Source organism: Chelonia mydas, chromosome 5, assembly GCF_015237465.2.
Source record: "Chelonia mydas isolate rCheMyd1 chromosome 5, rCheMyd1.pri.v2, whole genome shotgun sequence".
NCBI classification, from domain to species: domain Eukaryota; kingdom Metazoa; phylum Chordata; order Testudines; family Cheloniidae; genus Chelonia; species Chelonia mydas.
Window position 1 is genome coordinate 68843752 of NC_051245.2, and position 22079 is coordinate 68865830.

Genomic DNA, 22079 nt, shown 5'->3' on the forward strand with positions numbered 1-22079 from the left:
TTTGTTCCGCACTGTTGTTAAATAAACTCTTCAGCTTATTGGCTAGTGATAAGAGATATGACTAGCAATGTCTTTGATTTTGACAGTGCATTGCAAATTACTGTATTTAATCATTTAGGTATATTAAGCAGACTGAGTAATTCTTCAAGTGATTGCACATGTGCATTCCATGCTTGGTGTCCGCACCTAGCGCTCGGTTGTTGGGAAATTTTTTCCTTCAGCTGTACCTGTTGGTGGCTTGTGCTCCTCTGCTGCCATGTACCAGTGTATAAAGGGCAGAGCTGCTCCTAGCCCCACTCAGTTCCTTCCTGTCACCCATGACAGTCGTCAGAACCCTTGTTCATTACCAGAACACTTCTTTGTCAGCTTTGTGCATGATGATGTACATAATAGAGCTAGTCTGGTAGTTAGTATAGTTGTAGGATTTTGATGTTTTTAAAAAAAAATCCAGTTTTTTCTGTCTTGTGTTTCCCCTCCTCTCCCCCCGCGTTTCAGGGTTCTGCTGATGGCACCAAGGTATGCCGCAGTCACTGGGCTTCAAGCACGGTGCTTCTTGCTCGAGGCCTGTGCTAGTGAGCAACTTACTGTAGTTGCCTGAGGGGTCTGGCTAAAGCAGAGTAAAAAGACCAGTGCCTAGAATGAAGAAGCATAGGGAGGCTAGGGTGAAATTCCTGCTGTTGGGAGTTGGCAATCAGGCCACCATCGAAGCCAGTCCGGTCTGACTGGTGCTGAGTGCTGCAGCTTCAGTGAGAAGTGCACCTCCAGCATTATTGAATCTGTGGCACCGATCTTTCTTGTCTGTGCTAAGAAAGAAATATAAGACTTCCAAAGAGGCTCAGAGGCAGGGAAGATCTCAACCCTTTAAAGTCTGGTAAGAGGGGTGAGAACACGTTGAACTGAGTGCATCTGAAACCTATAGCACCTCCTCTCCCAAATCGGTGCTCTAGTCAGCACAGTTGCTTTCAGTGCTGCAAAGGGCATCATTGAGCCCTGTGCCAGAAGCGGCACAATCAACTTCATTGTCACCAGAACAGATATCACCTCAGTGCAACTACCCCGGAGGCGCCTGAGTCAGCAAGAAATTGCTCTGCCTCTCGATGCTGGGTGCTCCATCTGTACAGGACTCGGGTCCCTTGCACCATTGTCCTGTCTGTTGCCATCTCCAGCAGGGCCAACCTGTGGTACTGAAGTTGCCTATTTCCCCGGTCAGCCCATTCATACCCACCAAGGGGAACCTTGCAGTGCTGATGACGCTCCGCCTATCACCAGGTTCTCAGTACTGGTCCTTGGTATTGACTGGATGAGCCACTTAGAGATGGGATCTTATGTCTCACAAGCACCGAAGCAGGACCTGTCAGTCCCTCAGTCCTCTCTCCCCGCCTACCATTGAGACCCCACAATGGGAGTTGCCAAGAAAATGTGGCTAGGTCACTGGGGTCTAGCCTTGAACCAGTAGCCATTTTGGAACGCTTTGGGGTTTCCCCAGTTTCCAGATCTCCCCCCTCACCATGCCTATTCAGTGCCCTTGTCTGGGGACAGCCTGCGCACTGGTCTGCAGGGTCCGGTTCCAGGACCAAAACCAAGCATCAGGAAGAGGTCCTAGAAGTAGAGGAACAGCCTGTAGGAGAGCTTCAATCTCCTCCACTCCTGGCTTTCTCTTCGTCCTATCCAGATGATGTGGTTTCTCTAGATGAATTTAAAGTCTGAGGAGTTGTGAAAGAGAGTGACTGCAGACTTGGGCATGCAGGTCAGGGAGTCCTCATATCACTTGATTGACATAGTATCAACTGTAGGTCCCTCCAAGTGGCTCTGCCAATTAATGAGGCAATACTAGAGCCTATAAAGGCTCCATGGCAAATCCCGTTATCATTGCCTTCCGCTTCAAAGAGGGCAAAGAGAAAATACTATGTGCCCACCCAATGTTTTGAGTACCTTTGTACCCACCCATCTCTGGGCCTCATTAGTCATGGCAGCTAATGAGAGTGAGTGACAAGGACATCACACTGCTGCCCTCAAATCAAAAGACACAGAGAGAGTGGACTTATTTGGCAGGAAGATTTATTCCATGAAGGGTTTGCAGCTGTGTATTGCTAACCAACAGGCTCTGCTGAGGCGGTACAGTTTTAATTTATGGGGCTCTGTGTAGAAGTTCGGAGACCTATGTCTGGAGATGGCTAGGCAGGAGGTCTTTTCTCTGGTCAGTGAGGGCAAACTAGTTGCAAGAATATCACTGCAGACTCAGCAGCTAGGACCACAGATTCTGCGGTTGCTAAGTAAAAATTATCTTGGCTAGTCTTCTGATCTCTCCTTTTGAAGTCCAGAATACTACTTGGGACTTGCCATTTGAAGATACTTCTCTGTTCTCAGACCAGATGGACAGAGTGTTCCATGACTTAAGAACTCTAGAGCCACCTTTAAAGTCCTTGGGTTTGTACATAGTGCTTTCTGACTGGGGAAGATCTCACATCAAGAGAGACACTGATTTCCCTGCCCCTCTCCCCACCCCTACTCCATCTGCTCGACATTACCTGTCAAAAAAGAAGTCCAAAGGTTTTAGGTGCAAGCCTCTCCCTTCTGCTGCTTCGGCTTAAGATATCCAGGAAGTACCAAGCAGTCATTTTGATGGCCCTGTTGAGGTTGCCATGCCATTCTCCGTCACTCCAAATCCATATTCCCCCACCTTTGCAAACAGTCTGTCCTGCTTCCTCAGTGCTTGGTTTCTGAAACTACTTTGGACCTGTGGGTTTTGAACACTGTGGAGGTGGGATATACTCTCCAGTTTTCTTCTACCCCTCCTTCACAACTTCCCTCCCTGCCCCCTTCACGGATCACTCTCACAAGGAGCACCTCTTTCAGGAGGTACAATCTCCCTTTGGTTTGAAAGCTGCAGGGTAGGTTCCATGTGATCTCAGAGGGAAGGGGTTTTATTTGGTCTGGAGACCCTCTTACCCTCCATCCCTTTGGGATGAGGATAAGAGGGTCTCAGACCAATCTTAGATGTGTGTCAATTCAACAAATTCTTGAAAAGATAAAGTTCTTCAAGTAGTGTCCTTATGGGTGCTCCACTCTAAGTGCACTTGCGTCCCCAGCGCCTTTGATTGGAGATTTCTCACAGCAGTGTCCATTTGTCCCACAACTGTTGTTACCCAAGCCTTGTGCTATGTGCCATAGTACGTAGCACTGTGTGGGCAAACTGCCCTCAGTTCCTTCTCAAGCACTTCAGCCTGAATTGAGCCTTTGTCATTGTCCATGTTGCGTTTTAGCTCAACTGTGTCCCCTTAGCTCTTTTTTGTAGTTAGTTTATTATGGTTAAGGCTACATTTTAGTCATTGGTATTTTTGGTAAAAGTCATGGACCATTCACGGGCAGCAAACAAAACTTAACAGCCCGTGACCTGTCCATGACTTTTACTATATACCCCTGCCAAAACTTTGGGGCAGGGAGGCAGCACACAGCCTGGGCCCCCCGGCAGACCTCCCTACTTGGCTCTTCTTTCGGGCTTCCTGGAAGTGGCAACATCTTCCTCGCTCAGCTGCAGGCACCACTCCTGCGGCTCCCATTGGCCGCAGTTCCCGGAGAATGGATAGCTGCGAAGCCAGTGCTCTGCACAGAGGCAGTGTGCAGAGCTGCCAGGCCATGTCTCCACCTAGGCAGCTGAGCGAGGGGGATGTTGCCACTTCCGGGGAGCCCTCCAGGTAAGCACCATCCAGAGCCCGCCTCACCCCAGTCCTGTGCCCCAACACCCTGCCCCCTCCCACACTCAAACTCTGCTGCTGCTGTGGGGTGCGGTGGCCCAAGATTGCCCCAGCAGCCGCCAGTGCAACTGGTGCAGGGGCTGCCTGAGCTCCCCCTGAGCCAGGCATACTGGCCACTGCAGAAGTCACAGAGGTCGTAGAAAGTCACAGAATCTCTGACTTCTGTGACAAACCCACAACCTTAATTGTAGTTAGTAAGTAGTAGTAGTTTAGTTTAGAAAATTTTTTGCTAGATAGTTTCTCCCCTCCTGGGCATTTTACTTTACTGGGAGGGTATGTCTGGTTCTCTGAGTTTCAAACGTTGCCTTTCGTGCCAGGAGGCAGTCCCAGTGAGTGATGGACACTCCTGCCTGCATCCGTGCCTATGGGAAATCTCACATTTCCCAAAAGTGCAAACTTCAGTCTGGCATTAAAACCTAGAGTCAAGAAAAAAACGGGGAGATCAAACTTGGACACCTCATGATGGAGACCTCGCAGCACCTGGCTTCTGACCCAGGCCAGGGGACCCTCCCGTACCCCAGTCTCCAAATAAATCTGATGCCTCCGAGCCACATTCCTTGAGGGTATCTAAGAGGAAGACCCAAGATTCTTCCCATAAGACTCCCAAAGACCGTCCCTTGAGTTCTCCAGGTTGGAATTCTCCCTTTCAGAAGTCGTGGTTTCTGGTGACTCCAGCCACTTTGGCACTCATTGCTCTCCAGCCTGGTATGAGTCTGCTAGTTCCTCAGGTACCAAGGGCACTGTTAGACCCAAAGACTCTAAAGTCTGGGGCTCAGATAGATCATTGGTCTGTGAGGAACCTTTCAAGCACTTATGTCTTGGTGCAGAGGGACTGGGCTCCCTGCCCCAGACTCCTGTCATACAGTCCTGGTTTTCTTAATACAAGCTATCCTGCACATAACCTTCCTAAGTCCCATGTACACCCTTGGTCTCCTCAACCCCAAAATTTGCCACTGAATCCCCACTTATTCGACTTGCTCCCCTGCTCCTGAAAGAGTCTTCTCCTGTAATGCCCATCCCCTGCCAGGTACCGTCCCAACCCCATGCAGCCTTGCTTTCACTCATCTCTGCTCCTTTTTATTCCCTCCCCGGCGCGGGCAGAGTTGGTTTGGTTGATTTGTGTACCTTAACTGTGTTTTGATGCCTTAGTCTGTTTTGGTTTCTTTAAAGGTTAACTTCTATTAATTTCCTGGGTTGTAACACCTGTTTTGGGATAACTGTAAACTTCTGGGGGGGTTTGTATCTGTAAATTTGTGCTTCTAACCCTAACTCCAGGTTATTTTGTTTTTTGTCTGGGTTTATTGTGTATCAAGATTTGGACATAAACTGCTTTATCATTCCTGTAGCATTCTGGTTTATCATTGTTCAAATGTCTGTTTTTGATTTTTGTGACTTGGGCATAAGCTGATATTGTTATGGGTAGGTATTTACTTTTCTTTTTCTTAATATTCCATCAGGTCAGGATGGAACCTTGCAGTCTTTTTCCACAGTGCACGAAAGGTTCAATAAAAGTTTAGGACGTGGTAAGTAGTACAATGAATGTACAAATGAAAGGAATAAAACATTTTTTAATTATGTAAAAATATAGTTTGAAAAATGACATGACTTTGTTTCTTATTTCTACAAGTACCAAAGCATATCCTGTAGGGCACAGTGAGCTTCAGTGCACATTTTACATACCGTACATGTGACTGAAGTGTCTTTGTGTGGTAGTATAGTTAAACACTTCAGCAAATAATTCTAATTAATTTAAAGACTGACTTTTTTTAGAACTATGTCATGGGAAATAATTTCCAGTTCTTGTGATATGAATTATTTTGTATTAGTGGAGTATAGAATAGTAGGCATTTTTTCTATTTTAATTTTTTACATATTTAATATTAAAATTTCTCTCTTCCCCCTCACCCTTTATATTGCATCTCTTAAATCTGGCTGTCCACTTCCTCTTCTCACTTTCCAACAGCATCTCGCAGCTGGTTGGGTGGCTTTCAAACATATTCCCCTGTGCCCCCACTCCCCCCCCCCCCCACTGGTGGGACTACATTTTGGGAGTATGTTGTGTTCCTTATTTAGTCTCTTAACAAAAATAATCTTGAAAGTAACCTCTGCTGCATCTGAGGAACTTGCTTTTCCACTAACTGAAAGTACGTAATGGGGATACAAATGTGCGTAGATGCAAATAATTGTAAAAGTGGTCATCTGGTGATGTCATAAATTTGTTTTCTGGGGAATTTGTTATACTTGTGATATCTAAGTACATTAATAAGTTAAGCCTTACACCATCCTGAGAAACATGAAGTGTTATCCAAATTTTACCTAAGAGGAACTGAAATTCAATTAAGACTTTGCTAAACTCTCACAGGAACTTCAGATTTCTTGACTCACAATCTAGTGATTAACACAAAAGAGTTGATTTCCTACTCCAATATAAAAATAGTATATAACATTTCTGAAAAGATCGAAGGTACCCATCACACAGAAAGGCATTTAAGAAGAGTTCGTTGCAGAGTCAAGCACTCAAAAATTAGGAAATGCGGGAATTAAGCTTGCCTGTGTAATGTTTGCTTGGTCCCCTTTTGTAGTATCACATGCTATATTTTTCCACAGTACCTCTGCCTCATTAAATGCGCAGAATGGATGGTGCTTACTGAATGAGCTTCTATTCCATATTTTGTTTTCTCATTGAATTTGTGGGCTTTGGCCTTATTTACTGCACACTATTCAAACCCTGCTCTGAAGACAGAAGTGTTAATTTCCTTGTAGGCTTTTCTGTGGTGCTCATCCTTCTAGTATCTGAGTGTTTCATAAACATGAATTAATTGTCATAGTTCCCGTGGGAGGTGAGGGGGTGGCATTATTCCCTTACAGATGAGGAACTGAGGCACAGAGATAGTGAGATTAAAAGCATTCACTAATTTTGAAATTCCTAGGCGAGATATTTCAGCACACGTAGCATTTTATAGAAATATGTATTTAAAGCTCAGTTCCCATTGACTTCAGTAACAGTTGTGTGTGCTGAGCTCAAGGGTTTCAAGTCAGACTCCCAGGAACACATGAGGAACACATAGTTAGTGATCACCTGTGAAAAGTTGGGTTTATGTGGCTTGTGCAGCATGATACAGACTCTGACAGAGGCAGGGATAGAATCAGTTTTTTTCCAGGGAAGCGTTCAACTGCCTTAATTATGAGACTGTCCTTTCTTTTCCTGAAGTCTCCTGCCTCCTTTACTGCACACCTTCCAATGACAGCTACTGCAACAAAGAGTACAGGAATGCTACAGAACACATCTTCATTCACTACACAAACCTGATTCATTGCCAGAGCACTATCTATCTGGTACACTGAATGACAATAGTATGTGATCATGTCATTAAAGACTGTATCCCAATGCATATGCACACAGATGTTGAATTATTTCCTAACTTTCCAGAGCTTGACTCTGCAACCTTTTATAGTGTTTTAATGTAGTTTTTTTTGCATGTAATTGCCTGGCTTTTTAAAAAGCAAACTAGAAAAAAGTAGAAATGCTAACACATGAAATCATACTGATCCCTGCATGATTCATCAACAGGATTTGGACCTTTAGATCCACAGCACAGACCTGCCACCTGAATGAATGGAGTAATTGATTATATTGGCTGGTCTACCATTACTAAGGGGTTTGATGCACACTGTGCCAGTGGATTTCAGAGATTTGCTGACAGAGAGGAATATTGAGGCTTGTGAATCTTGCATTCAGTTCCAGGTTCTGGAGTGGAGAGTGCAGTAGTAGAGAGTCTTTTGTTCCCGGTCCCCCAGGAAGCCTGACCACTCACCTCTCCCTGGCTCCCAGTTCCAGTTGCTTTCCCTTTCTCCCTTCTCCCCCCCCCCCGCCCCATCCCTCCTCCCCCGACAACTCCTTGTCCTAATCTACTTCATCTGTCCTCACCCCTAGTCCAGCTCTTGTTCCCTCTGCATTGGAGTCGGGCTGCTACTTCATGCTGTTTGGAGGCTCCAGCAGGAAGATCATCAAGAGCACAGGAGAGAGAAGCTCTCTGTTCTTGGTTCCAGTGCCTGCTGCCACAGCAGCTTCTGGCTGCTGAAAGGAGCAATTGACGGAAAGTCCTGCTTCAGCCCAATACAGACTCTCTCTTCTGAGAGTTTAGCTGCCAAACTCTTAGAAGTTGCTACTGACAATGTGTGAACTGTTTTTTTTCAAAGGCTTATAACTTGGCCAAATTTAGTGAGATTTTACCAGGAACAGCAAAAGGCGCATCCCAAACATAAGAATGGTCTGACCCAGTATGGCCAATGGTCCATGTAGCCCAATATCCTGCCTTCCAACAGTGGCTAGTGCCAGATACTTCAGTGAAAATGAACAGAACAGGGCAATTTGAGTGATCCATACCCTGTCATCCAGTCCCAGCTTCTAGCAACCAGAGGTCCAGGGGCATCCAGAGCATGGGACTGTGTCCTGGACGCGAGTGCAACAGCCCCCCTGCATGCTAAATTTCAAGTCATGGCTCCAAAGCATGGAGGAACTGGAGCGTCTCAGAAAAATGATTGGAGGAGTTTTTAACATGGGCAAAACAATTTTTTTCTGTAGTCTCAATCTCAGAAATGGCTGAATGGTTTGTGCTGAAACTTTCCCAAACAGTTCCACCAGAGGCAGACATTCAGCATAAAAAATCTTACCCTGAGCAGTTAGTATGGCAAAATTTAAGCAATTGAAAACAAGGTCTTTATAGTGGGAAGTGCTGGGCAACTTTATAAGCAGTGCTATGAGTTTTGCCTATTATGACTTTAATGTTAAAAGTTTCAATTTGTACATTTTAGAAATAAGTTTTTTAAACAAAAAATTAATGTATTCTATATTTTTACTGTGAACTTTACATTTAGTAGATTGTTTATACCTTAAGGAAAGTTTGTGGCTGCATATATTTTTAACTGACTGAGAGTTGCTGACATTTTTCTGGTTTTTTAAAGGTTCCATAAACAAAAAGAAATCAAAAAGGAAAGGTCTTCTGTATGATACAATGGCCCTTCCACCTATTACTGCATTTGCAACAGGTAGGTAATATTTTATGTCATATGTAGGAGAGAGTCGTTCCTCTGCTCACAGGAACCTGCTTCTTCAATTTTAGATTTTTGTAACTTATTCAGAAATTTACTAATTTATCAGAAACCCAAATTAATCTTTTTGAGGAGATATATTAGATTGGTACAGCTCTTCAGATACTGAACAGTGACTAGCTGGGTAACAAGGTGGCATTTTTATATAAATTGTGCCTTCTGAGTACTCTCATTAGAGCTACAGACTCAATACGGGTGTCTAAGAGTGAACTGGATTTTACTCTGGCTCATGCATCATCGGAGTTAACTAAATTTTGATTGCAGAATCTTTATTGTTGCTGATAACACAAGTCAGAAACCCCTTAACTTTCTTTATATTTTCCCGACTGAATTTGTAGGACTAGCAGTCAGGGGGACCAGCTGGGAGAAATTCTAGTGTAAGGAAATAGCTATTTGTGATTAACACGTGTTCATGGCATAGTTAAATTATCTTACTGTTACTAATGTGTGTATCCTGCATTGTCAGTAAAATTGTATGTAGATGAACATATGCAGAGAAATATTTCAGTATTTTTTGATAGTGCCTACAACATGATGATTCTCGGACTGGATTTTTTTTGTCATGTTAATACATTGAAAGGATTTTCTCCTTAAGAGTAAGGCACCAATAACTCATCCTCTTGCACCAGAAGCAAAAGCAATTGTAGTTGCAATTGCATTTTAACAATGTCAACACATAAATAGCCTACATATTGTAAAAAGACAATGTTCAGTTATAATTTGTGTAATTTTAAAGCTTACATTTTGGTTGTTCATATATTGCATAACACACACTCCTGGTTTGGCTCTTTCAGTAGTAATTATTACCCATTGTTTTTGTAATTGCTATCGTAGTGCTATATTCAATGTCCTTAAGTTCCTTAAACTTGTTGACCTAGTTGGCCACTGGTGAAGGTCTTTCAAGAGTATTAAAATATTTAAAATTCATCTGATGTAGAATGTGCTCTAATCGGTAAAGTTACTGGAGTGGGAGCCAAGAGACCTAAGATCTATTCCTAGTGTGGCTGTTGACCTACTGTGTGACCGTGGGCAAATCACTCCTCATCTCTATACTTCTGTTTCCCTTCCTCTGCATTTTTCTTGTCTATTTAGGTTATATTGTTTGACTATACTTGCGGTTCATTTTTTAAAATGTTCGAGACTAAATAGCCAAATTTAGCCAAATTTATTGTTAAAGCAGTACAATACAAAAAGGAGACCCTCCTTCCAGGAAACAGATTTTTGCAGCGTGTTCCCCTTACGCAAAAGGTGTGCTTCAAAGATAGCATTTCAGCTAGTAGTATTTATAGTATGATTTGACAAGTTACAAAACTTTTTATACATCACTTAAACTCTAAGTTTAATCTATTAGTTTGTGCTAGCATTGTCCTTGGTTCCTCTTACACTTGCCTTTATTTTGTTTTGAATACTACATTCCAAGTGTTAAATTTAGGCCTTAATATAGGTTGTTAATTTAAATTTAATTTTAAATAGGTCTATTTTAAAAAAAAAAAAAACTTGTGTTTTTTAAATAAAATTGGAATTTTAATTTTTTAAATCTATTTTTATCCACACCGCTGTACCTACTTCCTAACTGAATTTGGTGCAAAGTATTCATGCATTTTTGCTTAGACAGGTTTCCTATTTTTCTAATACCAAAGCTGACTTCAGCTTTGCAAAGTGTTTTGGGGTGCTTGACATGGGTGAACAGAATTGTGGGAAGAGCATAATACACTCAGCTAACATAACTTCCCAACACCAATACATATCATGCATATTATATTAATACCATGCACATAATACCTATTAATGTGGTGTATGCTATGCCCAACATATATGTATTGGATAACAATTATAAGCTCTTTGGGACGTTGGTGGTCTCATACTATGTGTTTTGTAGAGCATCTTTTGCAGTGGGGCTTTGATCTCAGTTGGGGCCTCTAGGTGCTACTGCAATAGAGAAAATTAATAATAAAATCAAATTGGTGAACTTTCACATCTTGTTTTTGAGAGAATATAGGGATGAGATGCCTACAGACAATGCACCCTTACCTTGTTGGTGGGCAAAATGAAAATCTTATCCTCCAGTGAGTTGTTAAAAAATTTTTTTTTTAAATATTGCTGGTTAAATTAAAAAGTGCAAACCGCTATCATATTAAACATTTATGGGGGATGTATTATAGAAATTTGTACCTCCAGTTTTGTACATTACGTAGCTGGAGTAGTGTAACTTAGGTTGACTTACTGCAGTAGTGTAGACATAGTGTGAATAACGTAGCTGGAGTCGACGTAGTGTCACTTACTGCGGTGTCTACACCGAGCTGGGTCGACTCACCTTAGTCTTGCTCCCAGTGGAGTACCGGAGTCAATCGGAGAGTGCTCTGCAGTAGATTTCAATCTCCCGGGCTTTTAACTAGCAGTTTTCAGAAGCATGAATTTCACTTTGCTTTTCTTTCATTTCAGTGTCCAATGTTGTGCAGACTGATTTGTTCAGTTAAGCCTAGTAAAAGGGTACAACAGTGTGCATACAAATCTATTTAAAAGATTAAAATTCAAATTTTTATTTAAATTTAAATATAGGGTTTTGGGTTTTGTTTTGTTTTTTAAATAGACCCATTTAAAATTAAATTGAAATAGGCCTTAATATAGGTTGTCAAACTTCTTATCTATTAATTATTTAGATTGAAATACAAAAAACAATATAAAGCAGTACATGTTTGCTGCTAAGTTTTAAAGAAATTGAAACTACTGAACTGGTGGAAGTCACATGCTAAGTGTCTGGAACCAGAGTTAGTTCAAGTGCTAACCAGTTTTTGACAGCAGTAACCTTGTCTGCAGGTGAAAAGAGAATATTTTCTTCATTTCGGTTTATTCAACTAGTTCAGTTCAATGGTTCATTCAAAGTTAACAAACCAGTTGGGAGTTTAAAAAGCAAGAGAGCTTGGGTTGTTTTTTGTTTTTTTTGTTTTTCTCTTCAAAGGTATGAATAAAAACTAGCTGAGAGGTTGAAATCTACTAGTTCTAAAATCTTGAAGGATGTAGTGATCAGAAACAATCAGTTAAATTAATTAAATACAACAGATACTTCCTTTGTGTAATAAATCAGTTTTAAATGCAAAACATGTTTTGATAACATTTTTTTAAATGTATCCACCCTGGTGAACAGAATGCTCACAAATCTAGATTGTGGCAATTTATATCCTAGTGGTGAGAATGTAGCTTCCTTATGTGGTTCAGGTTTATTAAAATCTCCACAAATATTTTTAAAATATTTTTTTAGCAATGTTTACTCTAGTTGTTTTTTTACCGTAGCCTTTTGACTAGTCAATGAAAATATAAAATTGCAATGGCTTTGTTACATAACGGCTTTTGGAACTAATGTTATAAATTGTGATGTAAGAATCTCTCTCACTTCAGAATGTCAGTTTCTGGAGTAACAATTTGGATTGTATTACAGAGATAGCACGTCAGAATGACTGGGATGGGATCATTGCTTGCCATCAAGGTTATATAACTTGTACAACCTGGAACTACCAGAAAACTTCCATGGGAGCCCATAAACTGAAACCAAAAGCATTCAGCAAAAACAAGCCTCTTGATGTATATGCAACAGTAAGTGTGATTTTGGGGTAATCTTATTTCTTCCCTATTGTGGCATGGCTGCTAATTTGCTATCCAATTGCACAGAAACTGAATACTTAAAACCAAGAACCATTTGGTAAAGATCTAAATAAACCTTGTAAAATTCTACTTATCTACATTGGAGTTAATAATTTTTTATAAATGAATAAAATAATAAAGTAAATGCTAACTATTTCAATCTTATTTATCTTGAAACTCCAAGTTATCTAAAATTATCTCCTGAATCAGAAATACATGGGGGAGGAAAACAAAGTTTGGTTTTATGAGCTCCAATTATTTGAAGATTTGTAGTTACTTCAAAGACATTTAAATAGTCATTGTGTGCCTTTGTTCCTCTCACTTTCATCTTTGTTTATGGTGGGAGAGAAGATTTTGTGCCTGAGCTGGTAAACTGTCATGACACTTTTGTAAGGGTATGTTAAGCAACAGTTTCTCAAGATTAACACCTTTGAAAATGATAGGTATATTTCTAAGTTGCATGCAAAAAAAGTACATTAAAAGAATGTTAAGGGCGCAAAGTCAAGCACTCAAAAGTTGGGAAATGCCAGATTTAGGATTGCACATGTAGCCTTGATTCTGCCTCCTTGATATCCAACCTGTGTACTGAATAAGTACATGTACTAAGTCTGGGTGGAGGGAGCCCTTCAGTGCTCTCTAGTCTGAGCCTATAGGAGTTGGGGAAGATTCTGCCCCATATGGTGCCCACAGAGGAGGGAAAGTGAGGCTTGTGTTGTGTGCCTGGTCCAGAGAAAAGTGTGGTTGGGGAGTAGACGTGGACATGGGAGTAGACGTGGATTTACTCCTCTTGCCCCCACTACTTTGGCAGCTCCGATATGTTTCAGTATGGGTGGGTGTCGGGGAGTGTAGCTGCTACTTGGGTAGAAGCATAAACCAGGCTTAGAAGCTTACCGTTAAATTTTGGCATCCTGCCAAAATAATAATTTCCTGAGGAACCCAAGTGAGAGAAGGAAAATGGTGATTCTTTCTTAAAACAATTTATCATGGCTACATCTGAGTGGAATTTCATGGGACAAAGAAAAGACACTTCTCTAGTTAAGGGCATTCTCCCTGCTGAATTTCAAAGGCCTGCTGCAAACTATGGAAGTGTGAGGGCTTCTCAAAGAAAAGGTCTTAATCCTTTATAATGGGAAGAGTTAGGCAACCTAAATATAGGGATTGCTGCTATTCTTTCTATAATGACTTCCCTGAACTTAGTTCAGAATAAATTTTTTATTTTCTGTTTTGTTTTCTCTTATGCAATATCACTAATCTCTGCCCACAGTTAGTTCTTTTCCATTTGGTAACAGGAATTGATGGTAGTTTGAGGTAAGTGCATATAATAGTTCTATCAGCAAGAATAGCAACCAAAATACAGAGTGCTTAGTACAAATGAGTGTGAAATCTTTTCCAACCTAATAAGTAAATATATTGCTAAGCAGATAGATCAGGCTTCTTCAGAAATGGATAATTTAGACGAGAATTCTTTGTACAAAAAATCTTTGCTTAACATTGTAGTTACGTTCCTGAAAAAGGCTACTTTAAGCGAAATGATGTTTAGCGAATCCAATTTCTCCATAAGAATTAGTGTAAATAGGGGGGGTTAAGTTCCAAGGAAATTTTTTTCACCAGACAAAAAGCTATTTTTATATACATATATACTCTTTCACACATATACACAGAATAAGCTTTAAACAATTTAATGCTGTACACAGCAATGATTGTGAAGCTTGGTTGAGGTGGTGAAGTCAGAGCGTGGAAGAGGTGGGATATTTCCCAGGGAATGCCTTACTGTTAAATGATGAACTAGCACTCGGCTGAGCCCTCAAGGGTTAACACATTATTGTTAATGTACCCTCACATTCTACAAGGCAGCACGAATGGAGGGAGGGGAAACAGCATGGCAGAGAGATACAGAGACACACGTGTACATGTGTGTGTGTGAGAGAGAGAGTTGCGCATTGCCCCATTGAATATACTGACCCCACTCTAAGTACATTGCCTTTTTAAGTAGATTAGCAAATTGAGACAGCAGCTGCTGCCAGCAAGCTCCCTCCGTCCTGAGCCCTGTCGTGTCCCCCTCCCGTGGAGATAAGTACAGAAGCAAAGCGCGGGTAAGGGGGGTAGGGAGACACCTAGCATTAGCACTCCTCTTCCCCCTCCCCCCCATCACCTCTGCACAGCAAGCAGCGGGAGCAGCTCCAAGGCAGAGGGCAGGAGCAACACATGGCAGAGGGGGGAGGGACAGCTGAACTGCCTGTCAGTTGATAACCTGCTGGGTGGCTGCTGCACAGGGAACTTAGGGGAGTGGGGAGCTGATGGGCGGGCTGCCGGTCCACCCTGGTTCCAAGCCCCCCACCAGCTAGCTCCACTGGGCTGCTCTTTCTGCAAGCAGTGGACAAAGCAGACAGCTGCCAAACAACGTTAGAAGGGAGCATTGCACAACTTTAAACGAGCATGTTCCCTAATTGATCAGCAATGTAACAATGTTAACTGGGACGACTTTAAATGAGGAGTTACTGTATATATTGAAGGGGGTAATCAGTGGTGCATCAGGGAACTTCCAAGTTATCCTATTATAGGAAAATAGCTAGCTAACTCTATTGAATTTGGTGGCGGTAGGTGAGCTCACAGCTCCAAATACAGTGGGTATAACTATTAGATTGGATTGTGTGTGTATCCAGACCCCTCTTTGTGATGTCTTTTCCTTCTTAAGTTCTGGGTTGAAAGATCTAAAATGTAAACTCTCATCTCTTTTCTGCATGCATCGTAGTTGATTGTTTTCAGATACTGTTTCTCCATTTCTAGCACCAAAGTATGGTGGCAGCAGACTTCGAAGTTAACTTCCCTAGCATGTCCTTTTGTGCAATGGAGGGCTAATCATATAGATTTTGTTTTTTTTAGGTTACACTGATCATACCATATAACAGGCATTAAGATGTAAATGTTGTTTACAATTAGTGAGGTGGCTATGAGAATGTCGCTAACTTGTTTATTTGTGTACTCTCATCTTCATTGCTTACTCTTTCTGCCACGTGCTCATTTTTATCATAACTTCTCTCAAGAAAGCAAATATAGCTTTCCTTTCTGTGTGGGAGAAGGTAAACCATCTTTTATGTTAATGTTAAAACCACAAGAAAATTGTAATATAGAGATTTTTAAGATTTTCCTTTTTCAATATGAGATGCTTTGTAACTGCTGTATATAGACAAGCACATCTACAATTAAACGTATTTTTTTCTTTGCTAATGACCTATGCATTTTAAGTTTCTTTCTCTTTTTTTTTTTTTTTTTTTTTCCCTCCCTTCAAAGGTAGTTGACATTACTTCATGTGGAAACTTTGCTGTAATTGGGCTTTCAACAGGACATGTAGATGTATACAACATGCAGTCTGGCATTCATAGAGGACATTATGGAAAAGAAAAAGGTGAACTTTTTTTTTAATTACACCCTAAGAGACTAGCTGCAAATCGAAATACTTTTATTGTTGTTTCTGGGTGGAATGCAGGAATCTTGCTATTGAAGCAACAGGTGGCTGAGATTACTGTACAGTTGTCTTTTATTCTCTCTGGGTGAGGGACAACAACACTCCCACTACTGTGGATAGTTGTGGAGTTGGCATCTATTTAATTTTAAGTAACATAAACTTGTTGGTTATCAAATGTGTTGGGTATAAAATGATGGCTTTGATTAGGCTTGTGGCCATGCACATCATATCCCTCATGACCTGCTCTGTTCTACTTCCCTAGCAGAACACCAAATTCTTGTACATGTCACTATGCTCCCTGCTCCAAAGAGAATGTAGGGATAGCATGCATGCATGCAGATTGTAACATTGCCCAGTTCTTTGGGTTTGCTGTTGAATTGCTCTCTTGAAAAGTTGTGACTCTAGTTGTGTTGCACCCTTGTTTCAGACAACTGACTTCTGATCCAAATACAGAACAGACATGTTAAATGAGATGTCATGGTTGCAGCAAGTTACTTTTAGGCTAGATTTGGGGCCCCTCAACTTTGGCATCTAGTTTTAACTAAGGTGTTAGTGGAGGCTGGGGAATGAGCTAACCAGTGGTTTCTCTGTACCCCAAGAGCGACATAAGACAGTTTAAATGTTTTTTGTAATACTTGAAGTTCTACGTTGGGGATAGAAAAGCTGCCAGCCTTTTAAGGCTTTTCCTCTCTAAAAGTTAATGAAGTCTTAGTGCCTTCCTGCTTATATTATTTGTTTGCTGATTATTGCCATATATTCTATACGTACATGTGGATTTACCAATTTTCATAACAGGAAAACCTACATCAGGAATATATATAATTCAATGTCTCAAAATTTCAGTGTCCTATTAGTGGCAGAATAGGAAGGTAAAGTAATTAAAAGCAATTCAGAAAACCAAAATTGCAAATTCAGAATCATGATTTTCAAGCAAATAATGAAGACTAATATTCTGCTTTGTGTCAACAATGTGAAAAATTGTTCAGTTAAAACGTTTTGAATTGCCATCTTAATCTTGTTCATAGCATATATTTTTTATATATCTCACTATGTCACACTAATGCTTAGTTATAGGTACCTTAATCAAACAGAATTGGCCTGTGTACAGATGGAAAGTCCTGATTAAGTATATAAACCTATAATATTCAAGTAATAGTTGTCAGGGGGCTTTACTATTGTTTGTCCGATACCTTCCTCTTATTTAAATATCTGTCCTTCGCTCCGAAGGGACTTAGATGCACCAGTAATTGGCACTATATAGGTACCTAAGATAGGTGTAAAGCCCTGAAATGTAATTTATTTTTTTCTTTTGGATTAAAGCACATGAAGGTGCCATTAGAGGGGTAGCAGTGGATGGATTAAACCAGTTGACAATCACAGCTGGAAGTGAAGGATTAATTAAATTCTGGAAGTTCAAGACCATGGACCTAGTTTACTCTGCTAATCTCTCTTCTTCTCCAAGTGCAATGCTGCTTCACAGAGACAGGTGAGAATCTAAAACTATTTCATCTACAGCTTTGGTTGTTTTGTTGTAGTCTTGAAGTCCAAGCCTCTAATAAAAGTTCATGACAAAAGTCTTTCATTTCCTAACATTTTAAGCTAGAAATGACTATTTGTCCTGCAAGGAGCTTTTTATATTGCAGAAGAAATGGAAACTTGTCTTGCTTAGGAAATTTCAGTAGAACATAAAATTTTGTCAGGTAATATTAGGATATTCTTGTCTGTTTTATCTCTGAATATTAACTGCTAATATATACTACTAATTCTTTCCAGTGGCATTCTGGGAATTGCCTCAGATGACTTTGGCATTAGTGTTTTGGATGTAGAAACAAGAAGGATCGTCAGGAAGTTCTCAGGACACCACAGCCAGATTAACGACATGGTGACTATATACTGTACATATTTGCGTGCACATGATCTGCAACAAAAGTTAATTCAATTTGAGGGTGATAGGTTTGTTTTCTGTATATAACAAATAATAAAATATAAATGTGCCTTTAAGTTGGATCCCTTCTTGTTGTGTTCAGCTGCAGAAGCCAAAAAATTCAGGGTTACCCCTTTGGAAACCTCAACCATACATGTGTATATGTCCTCTTAAGAATTAATATAGTTTTCTGATTCAAATGCTCAATGTTCAAATAGTAAATATAGAAATTTTAGCTCACCAGTACAGACTTGGAATTTTATTACCGAAGGACAGACAGTTTAAAAAATGAATGTGTCTGAAACCTTATTTTTTTTGTTCTTAATCAAATGAAAATTTAGAAGTAACATAACAGATATTTGAGGTCACAGTGGTGGTGTTGAGGGCAGCAACTGGAAAGCTATCCATCTCTTCAAAGTCTATATTGGCACATGAGATTCCTTACAAACCAGAAGTATAAACAGTAGTTTTAAGCATCAATCATTACATAGCTATATGTGTTTATTATACAGCACATAAGAGTGACCTGCTGATGTGAATTAGATATGTTTTCAGAATGCTGTCAGGATTTGTATTCAGTTACTAATTTATTCCAAATACCAAGAGATGAGTACGTCTCTGATGTTGACGTCCTTTGTTTTTATATTTTTTTCTTTTACGTTTTGTGGTGAATATCTATCTGTGTGCACAAAAGTGAGGGCCTACAACATAATACGGGTCACTGCACTTATACAGTATCCTGCTACACCCTGGCTTTTCTAGCCTTAGGTCTCCTATAATCAGAGACTATCAATTTTGTTGTGTGGACAAATGTCTGCTTGGACTGGGATGAAACCATCAGCTATCTCTTATGAACTAAAGCAGGATGTGTATGCTCTAAAATACTCATTTGGATATATTATTATTATAGGCTTTCAGTCCCGATGGCCGTTGGCTAATAACTGCATCAATGGATTGCACCATTAAGACTTGGGACCTCCCATCTGGATGGTAAGTCAGTTTAAGTACTGTAGCAGAGAGCTCTTACTTGCATATGAATTCCATGCATTAAACCACAAAAAAGACTTGGTGCATTGACTATTTCCCATAAACCTCCACTAATCAAAAAGTTGATATATGTTGAAAATTAGTATTTGAAACTGACTTGTTTTGTCTGGTATTAATAATTTTTATAGCCATTTTATGAAGCTCTTGTAAATGGGAATTTATAGTAAATTGTATAGTATAGGCAGTGTTTGAAGCCTGACAGTGAAATTGTGAACAATAGGACTTTTTGGTTTTTTTTACTTTCAAGCATATGTACAATTGAAAAAGTTAGAAGGTCAATTTTACTTTGATAATAAAACCATATAACCTTATGTTCTGCTTTCCTGAATGGTGCTTCATGTCAATGCAAAACACTTTGTAAATTCAAAAGCATAAAATGACTGTGTGTTATCATGTCTGTAGTATCAAACACTACGTTAAGTTTGCAAATCAACTTTAGTTTTCCATTTCTACTTGCTTATAAACTTCCTGAAAATTTCTCCTCTGCTCAAAAGTGAATATTCTGCCCTGGCTGTTCAGTTTTGGCTGAGAAATACACAGTATAATTCAGGAGATGGGAAAGATAGGCCCAAAGGTGACTTCAGACCCCCTTTGTGCTTTCCTGATCTGGGTTGATACCTTAGGGCATGTCTACACAGCAAAGAAAAACCCGTGGCTGGCCTGACTCGGGCTCATGGGGCTCAGACTGTGGGGCTGTTTCATTGCTGTGTAGACTTCTGGCCGTGGGCTGCAGCCCAAGCTCTGGAACCCTCCCACCCCGCAGGGTCCCAGAGCGCAGGCTGCAGCCCGAGTCTGAAGTGTACATGGCAATGAAACAACCCCATGTCCCAAGCCCCTCGAGCCCAAGTTGGGCCAGCCACAGGTTTTTCTTTGCTGTGTAGACGTGCCCTTAGTGTAAGTTAGAGAAGCCTAAAGGCTAGGCTTCTCTGACTGCAGCTGGGTCCCAATTGCTCAAAGGTTTGCCTTGTTTTGTTGCTATGACAGTATTAACTGAAAATTACTTACCTTATGAAGTCTTTCATTTAAAGTACATGATGTGAGTTGTATCATAGAAAGATTGGTCAATAGATTGTTGAAAGTCATGCCTCAAGTTAGAGACCAAAAGGTTAATAGATGAATTAAATTTAGAGCTTCTCTCCTCAAAGCTATTATAGATTCTTAATGTTGATTTCATTTCTTATTAAAGAAATGACTTGGAAAAGTATATGATAAAGTTTAAAGGCAATCTAAGACCATCACTGCACTTGCCTTGAGTGTTTAGCTTGTTTAACATTTGCATCTGTCGCTGTGGTACATAGATGCTATTATATTTTATAATATATATTGGAGATAAGAAGACAACAAAATAACTCTAGCAAAATTCTTGTTGATATGGAATTTAAGTAAGTACATTACATATTCTGTCTGAAAAAAAATTAGGGTAATTTATCTTGCTTGGAATTTAGAGAGATGGTTTTGCTCTTGTATAAGCAGAGGAAAATACTGAAATAGAGCAATGATGCTCATTAAAAATTCAGCTGCAGATCTTACTTTCCCTTAGTATGGTTAGGAATTAATAAATGGAAGAGTTTAGTTAGGAGCTATTTTACACATACAAAAACAATTGCTAACTTTGAAGCTCTACTTAAGAAAAATCAGATTTAATTTGATTCAAAAACATCAATCTTTTACAAGTTATGATACATCCATGTTTAGTGTGCACTCTGCTGTCCACTCATTGAGCACGTTGTGTATAAATTCTGTTGTAATCTGAATGATGTTTAAATGGTTTCCTTAAATTTCACAGAAATTGATGATCCATCTGTGACTAATTGTATGTAATTCGTTACGTAGCTTTTGCATGCAAGTTAGGAAGTGTAATTTGTGCAAAAGCTATTCCAGACAGGAAAATTTTAGTTGATGTAACTGTATGCAAATTTCTCTTCTTACTCAGCGTAGCTTGGACGGACAAATTAAGAGTACAGGACACGTAAATTAACATTAATCTGGGTTATTTTTTAACTCTCTCTAGCATTGAACTTTTTCCTGGTGATCTCAGTATGCGCTAACACATCCTTCTGCCCCTCCCAGCCTAACTCACCATACTTACGTTTCCTTTTTGAGTGCTTATGGATTCTCTCCTTGCAAGAGACAGTGTTTTTATACAGGCATCTGCAGGGCTTCATTTGCTCTTCCCCCCACATTCACTGCTATGCTTCTGCTCTTGTGCTGCTGGGCAGCTCTGTTGGAAATCCCATGACCTGGCTGACTTCCTCCATTACAGATTTGTTTTCTCCTCTTTCAGTTCTCCCATTTTCCTTACTAAACAACTCTACTACCACAACTTAATTAAATCTCACACCCACAATCCCAGGTGCGTTTTTGTTACCTTTGGCTCACTGCTCAAACCCTCTGCTCCCCATATGCCCACTTCTCTCTCCACCCAGGAGCTCTCTGATTTCTTCTACAACTCCTCTCATCTTTCTCCGTTGTCATAGATGGAGAAGATTCTCTCCACTCACCTCAGTGGCCCCATCACGCCTCCTGATCTCCCTTGTACCCACTCTTGTCCCTTCCCTTTTGGCTCTTTCCTCTCACAATACAATCATGTTCTAGACTCTCAGAAGTGTAGGACTGTAAGGGACTTCAATAAGTCACCTAGTTCAGTCTTCTGCACTTAAGGCAGGACTAAGTAATAACCAGACCATTCCTGACAGGTGTTTGTGTAACCCAGTGGCTCTCAATCTTTCCAGACTACTGTACCCCTTTCAAGTGTGTGATTTTTGTCTTCCATACCCCAAATTTCATGTCACTTAAAAACTACTTGCTTACAAAATCAGACATGAAAATATAAAAGCGTCACAACACACTATTACTGAAAAATTGCTGACTTTCTCATTTTTACTGTATAATAAATAAATAGGAATAAAAATATTGTGTGTACATTTCAGTGTATAGTATATAGATTAGTATAAACAAGTCGTATGAAATTTTAGTTTGTACTGACTTCGCTAGTGCTTTGTATGTAGCCTGTTGTAAAACTAGGCAAATATCTAGATGAGTTGATGTATCCCCTGGAAGACTTCTGTGTACCCCCAGTGGTATGCATAACCCTAGTTGAGAACCACTGGTCTAACCTGTTCTTAAAAACCTCCAA

General features: G+C 40.3%; 1 protein-coding gene across 1 annotated transcript in view; it reads left to right on the forward strand.

Moving 5' to 3' along the window:
• WDR36 (WD repeat domain 36) overlaps positions 1-22079 on the forward strand; it is a 60888-nt gene that overhangs the window by 18125 nt on the left and 20684 nt on the right. The window contains 7 exon segments of the mRNA XM_043546752.1: positions 5213-5278; positions 8721-8804; positions 12304-12458; positions 15798-15912; positions 17293-17458; positions 17746-17854; positions 18807-18886. Of these exon segments, the coding sequence (XP_043402687.1) occupies positions 5213-5278; positions 8721-8804; positions 12304-12458; positions 15798-15912; positions 17293-17458; positions 17746-17854; positions 18807-18886 (775 nt within the window).